Source organism: Megachile rotundata, chromosome 12 (assembly GCF_050947335.1).
Source record: "Megachile rotundata isolate GNS110a chromosome 12, iyMegRotu1, whole genome shotgun sequence".
Classification (NCBI taxonomy): Eukaryota; Metazoa; Arthropoda; class Insecta; order Hymenoptera; family Megachilidae; genus Megachile; species Megachile rotundata.
Genome location: NC_134994.1, coordinates 16,374,741 through 16,384,791, shown reverse-complemented (window position 1 = coordinate 16,384,791; position 10,051 = coordinate 16,374,741). Strand labels below are relative to the sequence as shown.

General features: G+C 37.5%; 2 protein-coding genes across 3 annotated transcripts; both read left to right on the top strand.

Annotated features, from left to right (window-relative positions):
* The first annotated feature begins 225 nt into the window (after window positions 1–225).
* Window positions 226–3,086, top strand: Rnf11 (Ring finger protein 11). The gene is made up of 2 exons (XM_076538406.1): window positions 226–717; window positions 1,006–3,086. Exons 1-2 carry the CDS (start codon window positions 589–591, stop codon window positions 1,399–1,401), a joined length of 525 nt encoding a protein of 174 aa, XP_076394521.1. The 5' UTR covers window positions 226–588; the 3' UTR covers window positions 1,402–3,086.
* A 340-nt stretch (window positions 3,087–3,426) lies between these two features.
* On the top strand, window positions 3,427–10,041 carry LOC100879775 (uncharacterized). 2 transcript variants are annotated; one of them, XR_013040165.1, is made up of 15 exons: window positions 3,427–4,040; window positions 4,826–4,897; window positions 4,977–5,120; window positions 5,191–5,328; window positions 5,416–5,556; window positions 5,638–5,925; window positions 6,008–6,151; window positions 6,233–6,471; window positions 6,559–6,705; window positions 6,780–7,094; window positions 7,214–7,495; window positions 7,585–7,860; window positions 7,929–8,234; window positions 8,348–8,700; window positions 9,064–10,041. XR_013040165.1 is itself a non-coding variant. In XM_003701565.3 (14 exons), exons 1-14 carry the CDS (start codon window positions 3,802–3,804, stop codon window positions 8,470–8,472), a joined length of 2,856 nt encoding a protein of 951 aa, XP_003701613.1. In that variant the 5' UTR covers window positions 3,427–3,801; the 3' UTR covers window positions 8,473–10,041. The 2 variants fall into 2 exon arrangements, 1 of the variants encoding a protein (XP_003701613.1); XM_003701565.3 differs by having other exon boundaries at window positions 8,348–10,041.
* The last annotated feature ends 10 nt before the right edge of the window (window positions 10,042–10,051 follow it).

Here is a 10,051-nt window from a genome sequence, read left to right as displayed (position 1 = left end):
CCAATCTTGGACGAACCACCAATCGTAGGTTAGTTGTCGAATGTTTTTTGAACGGATCGTAAATCGTGATGCTTCTGCAAACTCTTTGTGTATTACATGGATTCGTTTTTCGGTGATTGGACGGTGGAAAATGCAATATGCTGCAACGACGAATCGCGGCAAAGTATCGTTCGTGCAGCAAGACGAAAGCGACGGTGTGTACTAAACGTTCGAAGAAAGTCGCGCAAGGGATGTGAAAAGTGTTTTTTCACAACCTGTGAGTAACTGGCCTGTGTTTTTTTTTTTTTAATTGCATCTAGTTGGATGCATAGGATACTCAGCTGTAGGATACGGATATGTGACGGAAAATGTTTCAACGATAGAGATTCGCGCACAAAATTTTTAGCCAAGACACGAACTGTCATCCGTTTGAAGATCGAAACGGGTCTTATAACGCGAACTTCGACGGGAAAACGAGCAATTTACGATGGGGACAGAGCTCGAAATATCCCACGTCAAAATTATCGCGATCGTTTAATCGACGCTGGGATCAAAGAACCGAAACACGCTGTTCCGTATACGATCGATCAAAGTTGACGTTCCATCAAAATGGGAAATTGTTTGAAACGCGTTGGAAGCAATCAACAGGACAATACCACTTTGTTGAGTAACAATCCTGACCCTACGTTGACTAGCGGATCTTCGCAAGAAGGCCTTGGACCTCCGATACCGTACAATGTAATTTCATTTTTTTATCGCTCGTTTCTTTAACCGTACTCTCATACCTGTACCGTATTTATATGTATATGTACGCGCTGATCCTCGATAATATGTATCTCTTCGGTTTTCTTCGTTCCGTTTTTATTTTTTCAACAACGTCAACATTTTTAACCGGTACGGCATATAAATTTATTTTTCTCAATTTATTTAGTTCTATGGCCCTACAAATTTTCATTTTCGAAACATTGTCGAAACGACAATTATTCTGCGACTAAAAATAATCCCAAGTTCTTTTCGACTCTACAGGAAGTAGTGGGCTCTTATTATCCATCGATCGTTACCAGAGAACTTCATTTGCAGTCCATGAATTTAAGCGTCGCTCGTGGAATCGGGGTTGGTGTTAATTTAGGACCATCCGGTGGATCCGGCACGCTGAGCGAAGAAGAACAACGAGTAAGAATCGCCAAACGTATAGGACTTATACAGCATTTACCTATGAGAGAATACGATGGATCGAAGAAAGGAGAGTGTGTAATTTGTATGATGGAGCTCCAAGCGGGAGAAGAAGTGCGTTATTTACCTTGTATGCATACTTATCATGCTGTGTGCATCGATGATTGGTTGCTACGTTCTTTGACATGCCCTTCGTGTATGGAACCGGTAGACGCAGCATTAATTAGTTCGTACCACCCTACCACTTAACGCCGTAAACATGGAAACTGGAGTAGCTAATCGGTAATCAAACTATATTATTGCGCTATGCAGAGCCACTGGACCGAATTGTTAATTTTATTATTGCATAATATAATGGCTTCTAACTAGCAAAGGGGCCTTCTGTCGTTAACGGCCAATCGTATTTGCCATTGTATTCAACGTATTCGCTCGCGGGCTGAGTAATAATAATACTTGTATCGTACAAAATTTCAAATGTCTTCGGCATAAGTCGTTCCCTCTTACAGGGTAATATTCTGCGCACGACTCGTCGGTAACGAATAAGGTGTATTTATGATCAAAAAGGGATGGTTATAGCGCGATTAGTTTTTCCGCGAAATCTAAAGTAGCTTTTCTCTTTCGTACAGCTAGCGAAGATATTTTGTTTTATGCTCAAATAAACAGAGCGATCGAGCCATATAACAACGCGTTGCTAAACATATTTTAAGTTCAATAAAATAATATCAACTTGGCTTTGGTGGTTTTGTCGAATGACGATAGACGACTGTACGCATCGCGAATATCATGAGCAATATCATGTATTACGGAGTATCATGCTATGTATATTTTTAACTATATAGTTGCAACCGTTTCATGTTTCCAAATATCGGAAATGTATTTTCAGATTATATCTTGTAATTTACCAAATCAATTTTCTTATTTTTCGATACATTGTCTCCCGTTTAATCGTTTAACGGCTAATCTTTCTCTGTACACTAAGATACAATTCTTCTCGACGTATAATTTAAAAGGTTGTAAAACAACGATACTAACATCTTTTTCTGTCTGAATCATTTCATACGAAAAAGCAATAGGCTGTTTCAGTTTCTAATCATATTTTTACATTTATGTGTTTTTTTTTTTTATCAAATGTTGTATGAATATTTCTTTTATATATAATATGATGTATTTATATTATTGAACATTTACCAACATCATTTGAGTTTTAGCAGGATACGTGTAAACACGATAAACATTATACACACACACACATGCGCGCGCGCGCGCGCGCACACACACACAAAACATTTATATATATATATATATATGCTGCATTGTTAGCGCTTCACGTTGTAAGCAGCAACGATGCGATTATTACAGTCACTAATTCTATGGATTTATTAGACTTATCTTATGTTAATCTTTAATCATTGATCTTACTATTAGTAACGATTATTTATCGCGATAAATACCTACGCGTGAGAGACTCGATCTTTATTTTTGTAAAAATATTCAAAGACGGATGTGCATCTTCGACTTGCCTCTAATTCTAATACTGAATTTTAATATGATTAAGTCTGATAAAAGGGAATCTCTGTAATGGTTTAAGATCAGCCTCCGATACGATACAATCGTGTGTAGAGTTTAAATTTTCACGTGGACGTAGGGTTCGTAAATACAACTCTCCTGGTAATTGAAATAATTAGTCAGTAACTATTATCGTTGTTTTTCACTATACATCGTTGGTACGGATTAAACTATTTGATGGATTTCGTATAAGGAGTGTATAATATTTTCTGTGAGATTGGAAGTATTTTAATGTTTTACGAAAGCTTCATGTATAATATTACTGATTTGTTTAAAGGGAAAAATGATGCTGTGAAATAGTGATTTATTGACAAAATACAAATATACATATATAGTGATTTAATACAAATATAAATATTTAGTAACAACCAATGAGATTTTTAATAATACCTTTCTTCCCTTTATTGTCGACGAAAATTACATACAATGTAAATAATAATTATTTGCTAAAATAGTGCCTGAGAACAAATAAAAGAACGTATGATAGCTACATTATTTTTATATTGTTGAATAATGGTACTGTTCTGTGAAAATATACAAAATGTCAAATAAAATATGTGTGTATATATATATATACACGCATATAAACAGTTGATAAGCGATTTATTTTTCATTTTCCGAAATATTCTCTTATAAACTTATAATTAGAAAGTTAAATTAATTTGTAATTTAAACTAGTATAATGTTTCTATTTCAATCTATTCGAATGAAGGGTAGGTTAGTAATAAAAAATTGTCACTAGCCAGAAAATTATAAATCCTAGTGTCACGGAGGTTGGAACGTTGTAAATAGAGAGAGAGAGAGAGAGAGAGAGAGTGAGAAGGAGAAAGAGAGATAGCCTCGCGCAATCGGTGAGGGAGTCTCGCATCGGTTTGTAGGCGTCATCATGGTGTGTGGGTCGAAGCGTTTTTTGAGAGATGAGTTTGTTTTTAATCGTTAATACGTGAACATTTTTAGTGTTTATAGTGATGTTTTTACGGAAAGTTTCGCTGTTGTCCTGCAAATCGTTATGGAGAATCCCATCGATACGTAACGTACAATTACGAAATAAGTTTTAAACGGAACGATAGGACAGTGCATACGATGTCGGATTCCGAACAAGTTTTTCTTGTACGTCGGCTTGTATGGAAATGCAAATGGACCGTTGTTTTATCGATATTGTGTGTAATTCCATTAAACGTTGTAAAAGCCGACAATCTATCGTATGGTACGAAAGATAATCAGTGTCCTGTCGAGTGCGGGTGCCTTGGTAATGTGGTAGACTGCAGTAACTTACAATTGATCGGAGCACCCAGCGGACTACCACCATGGACAGAGATCTTGTGAGTAAATAATCACTCGTTATTCGTTATTCGTTATCTTATCAAGAACGTAAGTATATCGTGACAGTGCTTTGCTGTCTTTGTGATTCGATTCAAACTAGATTCAATTCGATACGACTCGTTTCTTTGAATTCGTTCGAATCTGTTCGAAACTCTGATCGTATATCGATGTTAATTTTTACTCCTCAATGTCAATTACTTAGTATTTTAACAATTCGCGGTTATAGATTATAGCATTCATTTATAATTTATATGATCGTACAATGTTGCATTAAATTCGGTATCGTTAAAACTTGAAGTTGAAAGCTACGCATATTCGTTGTAACGTGATCTAACAAGATAAGATAATAGACGAGAATTTGTAACAGAAACGTTAATATACATGATAACAATATTCCTTTTGATAAACAAAATGTAAGCAATATTTTTTAAACACCTTCATGAGGTTGTTTCTATGGATGCTTTTAATCTGGGTAAAGATTCGATTGATTATTACAAACAGTTCAATAATGATTCTTTTAACTAGTACTTTTTTTCCAAACACGACAAGAGGAACGCTTTACCGTACATGGTAACGTGGATATAAATGGGACTGTTGTATAGTATTTATGGTCAAGGAGATCAAGATTTAAATGAAAGAAACGTTACCTTTAATGTTTCGAGGTCATACATGTTCTAATTAGTTGTGTTCGTAGACATTAAAAATGTTAAGAATACTATGTCGGACAACAATATCGATAAAGTAGATAATGATTGTATGTTAAAAATGTTTATTCGCTTTCCAGGGAATTAAGAGAAAATAACATAGCTAATTTGGAGCCGGATGCCTTACTGCATTTAACAAAGCTCAAAGAACTGTGCGTATATCTTAAAATAATATTATTTTGATCCACGATGCAGCAACGGTTGTAAATATTGTGTTGAAAATTTTTTAAGGGATCTTAGCGCGAATAAACTTGGAGATAACTTCACGATCGTTTTACCAAAAGCTTCGCAGTTACAAGGACTCAAGGTGAATAAGAATCGATTGACTCGAGTGCCAGACATGGTTTTTGTAGAAAACATAACTCACCTCGCATTGTAAGTATATTGTTTAAGTTTCATCGGACACGATGGATAAAAATAACGAATAATAATAATTTATTTTCAGGGCTCATAATTCGATTAGCGATATAAATGGAACCGCTTTACTTACGTTACGGCGTCTTCAAAATTTGGATATCAGTGGAAATAAAATAAGCGTCGTACGAAATGGCTCCTTTCTTGCTCCCAATCACCTTACACATTTGTACGCAGTTTATCGTCACTATTCGTAACATATTATCGAAGTTGAAACTCTTGTAAGAACAGGTATAATTTGATTCGTTTGTTACAGAAATTTAAATATGAACGAGATAAGGGTAATCGAAAATGGAAGTTTGGATAATTTGACTTCGTTGGAGGAACTACGCTTAAATAAAAATCACTTAACACAGTTGAAGGATTTGTTTACGAATTTAAAAAAACTGCGCATCTTGTAAGAAATGCAATTATGTTGATATTTGTTATACATGCACGTTTACACGAACAAAGGGAATAAAAATATGTTTGTTCGCAGAGAAATAAATAGAAACGAATTACAGACGATCCAAGGTCTTAGCCTTCGAGGTTTAAGAAATCTTAAAGAGTTACGGTTAAAAAGAAACAAGATCGAATCTTTGGACGATGGGGCATTTTGGCCTCTTGAAAATTTAACCATATTACAACTTGACTTCAACTTGTTAACTACCGTGAGAACAGGTGGTCTATTCGGATTAGAACGTTTACAAAAGTTAACACTGTCGCACAATCAAATAAGCACAATCGAGGTACAAGCGTGGGAGAAATGTAAAGAAATCGTAGAATTGTTAGTAATACTTCTACTCCGTGATGCGATATTGTTCTCGGTATCGATCGAATAATATTCGTGATTTTGTTTCTGTTTGTAGGGATTTGTCGCACAACGAAATAGCTTTGATTCCACGACATACTTTTGAATTTTTAGAAAAATTGGAAAAACTCAAGTTGGATCACAATAAAATTACGTACATTTCGGATGGTGCATTTGGTTCAACCCCTAATTTACAAATACTGTACGTATACGCATGTGCCAAGGTATTCACGAATCTGATAAGATACGCTCATGATAATAATCGTGTTTATTCTATACAAAGGGAACTAAATTTCAATAAAATTTCGTACATGGTGGAAGATATCAACGGCGTGTTCGATCCATTGAGACAGTTGTGGAAATTGGGATTGGCGCACAATGATATAAAATCCGTAAACAAAGATGCATTTAGGGGATTAAGTAGTGTAACGGAATTAGATTTAAGTGGAAACGACGTAACAAGCATTCAGGAAAATGCGTTCGCGTCGATGACCAGCTTGATTAAACTTCGTATGAACTCGAGTACGTATGAAAGCACCAAAGTACCGCGTAACGCGAGTACGCAAATGTTTGAGATATATTTGTATTTATTTCTCTTGGCGTACATAGGAACGCTGCTTTGCGATTGCGGCCTACAATGGTTAAGTATGTGGTTGCGCGAGCATAGATACAGCGATGCCGAAGTGTATTGTGGATATCCGCATTGGTTACAGGGTATGTCGTTGACTCAGGTGCATCATGAAAATTTCACATGCGGTATGTATGAAAGATTACACACGAGCTGAAAATATTTGACAAATGTATCGATAACGATCTTTTTACGGGGACAGACGAATTTCCGAAACCACGAATTATCGAGGAACCTAAAAATCAGATGGGTATCAAAGGAGGTAACGTAACGTTAGTTTGTCGAGCAACCAGCACTGCCAGCGCGCCGCTACATTTTACATGGAAGCACGATAACGTGGAAATGGATAATGCCAATTCGCGAACAAACATCGATTCCGCGGAGAGTGGTGTGACAAAAGCGTCTTCCATATTACATCTGACGAATGTGACGCATGCGAACGCTGGAAAATATCAATGTATGGTTACGAACACGTATGGGACAACGTATTCGGCGAAAGCAAAAATAAACATTTTGGGTGAGTTATCGAACAACGAACACGCGATTGACAAAGGTTGTACACGGTATAGTAAAGGAAGATTTATTAACCGTGTCTGCGGTATATAACAGATCGTGTCGTGTTTTTGTTTTTCGTAGTTTATCCATCGTTCTCGAAAATACCTCACGATATACGCGCAACTGCTGGAAGCACAGCTCGACTCGAATGTTCGGCGGAGGGGCAACCGTCGCCGCAAATAGCGTGGCAAAAAGATGGAGGAAACAACTTTCCAGCGGCAAGGGAAAGAAGAATGCACATGATGCCAACCGATGACGTGTTATTCATCGTTGACGTGAAAACCGCGGATAGTGGCGTTTACTCTTGCACCGCGCAAAATCTTGCCGGCCTTATTGTCGCGAATGCTACTCTTACCATATTAGGTAAATAGGTCATGAACTTTTGCGTCGGTGTCCTACTTGGACGAGTCAAGTTAGCGTGATGTTATATCCTTTCTTTTCGCTTGTCAAAGAAACACCGTCGTTCGTGAAACCGATGGAAAACAAAGAAATAATGGTCGGTGGTTCGATCGTGTTGGAATGCATGGCAAGCGGTATGCCAAGACCAAAGCTCTCTTGGCGTAAAAACGGAAGTCCTCTACAAGCTACGGAACGTCATTTCTTTACGGCCGAAGATCAATTATTGATAATCGTAAATACCAAAGCTAGCGATGCTGGTAGTTACGAATGCGAAATGAGCAATTCGTTGGGCAGCGTCGTTGGCGCGTCCCATCTTACCGTGAAACCAGGTAAAAATCTAACGTTAAACGTAACGATAAATCGATCGATTATTCATACGAATTTGTACGTCCTGTAGCTCCGACCTCTACACCTAGTCCCGCTTCGGTAAACGAAGACGACATACTAGGTTTGATAATAATTACCGTCGTATGCTGCGCCGTTGGTACGTCCATAGTATGGGTGGTTATAATTTATCAAACTAGACGACGTTTAAACGCTGTCGCGCAAGCTAGACACGCGCAATCGTCGACGGCTGTTACGGCCCCTGTTCCAGATACACAGACGCATTTATATTTGGAAACGAGTTCTCAGCACAGCAAAGATAGCGGTACAGGGGATAGTACCAATCCTAGTAGCGATCAGTTACAATTATGTTTACCCGGTACGTACACGTTTCTTTTATTTCGTTTATATTAATATAATATTTCGTTTTTGTCGCATTCCTTTGCCCCGTGTATATATATATATATATATGTATATACTTTATCGTTTCAGAGGAGATCGTTACGTGTTCTATGCAGAACGAAGAAGAAACTGGAGCGATAAGTGTTGGAGCTCCGTTGTTACGATACACGAATCACGAACGACACGTTCGCGAGAACGATGATTGCGCAGTATAAAAACAGATCCGTCGTGTTTCAAGTTCGCGTTCGTGATTGTGCAAACGAACTCGTTTTCGAACGAACTTTTCAGAAAAATCATTCTGCGAACGATGATTAGTGGTGAATGATCGAGGTGTATCAAGGACGAGTCGAAAAAAGAAAGCGCCGAACGATCGTCGGTTCACCGTCGGTAGCAAGGTATTGCTATAAACTGGCCGATTTTGTCGCGTCGCGCGAACATTAATGGTAAGTAGAACCGTTGAAATAAGAGGCACGAATCATCGTTGTATTTATTATTAAAAAAGAGAAACGATGGCTGCGATAGCGCAGGGTAAACCAGAAAGTACTAGTGACATACGATTTGTAAATACTTAGGAATAAGCATTCGTCATAATTTGTATTGAACGTCGTTAAAGAGAAAATAAGAGAGCTAAAACGATGACATCGGGAATCACCGTAAGCCGCAAAAGCCACATTATTATTATTATTATTATTGTTATTATTACTATTATTATTATTATTATCATCATCATCATTACTACTACCACCATTACTATTATATTATTATTACTATTAGACCAGTCTTTTGTGATAGATATTTATTTGTAGGATTACGTAAATCATCGAACGGCGATTATATTTATAACGATGCCCAACGGTGTAAAACTGGCTGAAAAAGAAGGAACAAGAGAAACATACACGGGTTCATGCACACTCGTTAAATACATATAACGCAATATGTACGAAAAGAAAAACGCGTTTATATACATATGTACATTTGTTTGCGTGCACCAAAGTGCTGATATAGAGACACTTCGTGATTTGTCTTCCCCCTTCCGGCCTCTTTTTTTTTTTCTTCACTCGTAGCTGATCGGCTACGATTGCTCATCGCTAACTATTTATCTATTTGTTTGTGCCGATGACTTTTCTTTAGTATTGCGTTTACTAAAGTTGGAAACGCGTAACGCTCGTTTGTACGAAAAGCAGTGGAATCGATAGGTATTTAATCAAGTTCGCGAACGTCGGTCGAGAACGGTTAGTTACGACTATGGATATCGTGTATCGAAACGAACGCGAGCGCGACGTACCAGATAGCAGATAGACGAAGCAAGGCGATCCCGTAGGTAGCTCTCGTCGTTCGAACGAAATCAACGACGTACGTTGCAGAAAATATTGAAAAGGAAAGCGTGGATTTTGTTTTCGTATATCGTTGACACGAGATCGCGGTTAAATTCCGAAAATTGAACTAAATTTAATACCGCATTGATCGTACTCGATCGATCGATGGCAAAGAAAAAAGAAAGAATGCCAAAGCAACGATACAAGTTTGGCTAATTTACTTGAAAGTTAAAATATCCATCAAACGAGCGGTCGTACGTACGTAATCACGTGTTCGTGCTAGTTTACCGATCATAAGTATTAACATTGTATTGCCGATAAATAAGAGGTTCTACAGCGCAGCAAAACAATTTAAATTTAGCTCACGCTCGTGCGATACACCAAATAAGGTATCCCCGTATAATTCAGTATTTTTCCTTGTTGTTACGTGGTATATTCTAAAGAAATACAAGTAATCTGTCGAGATAACGTTGTCGTT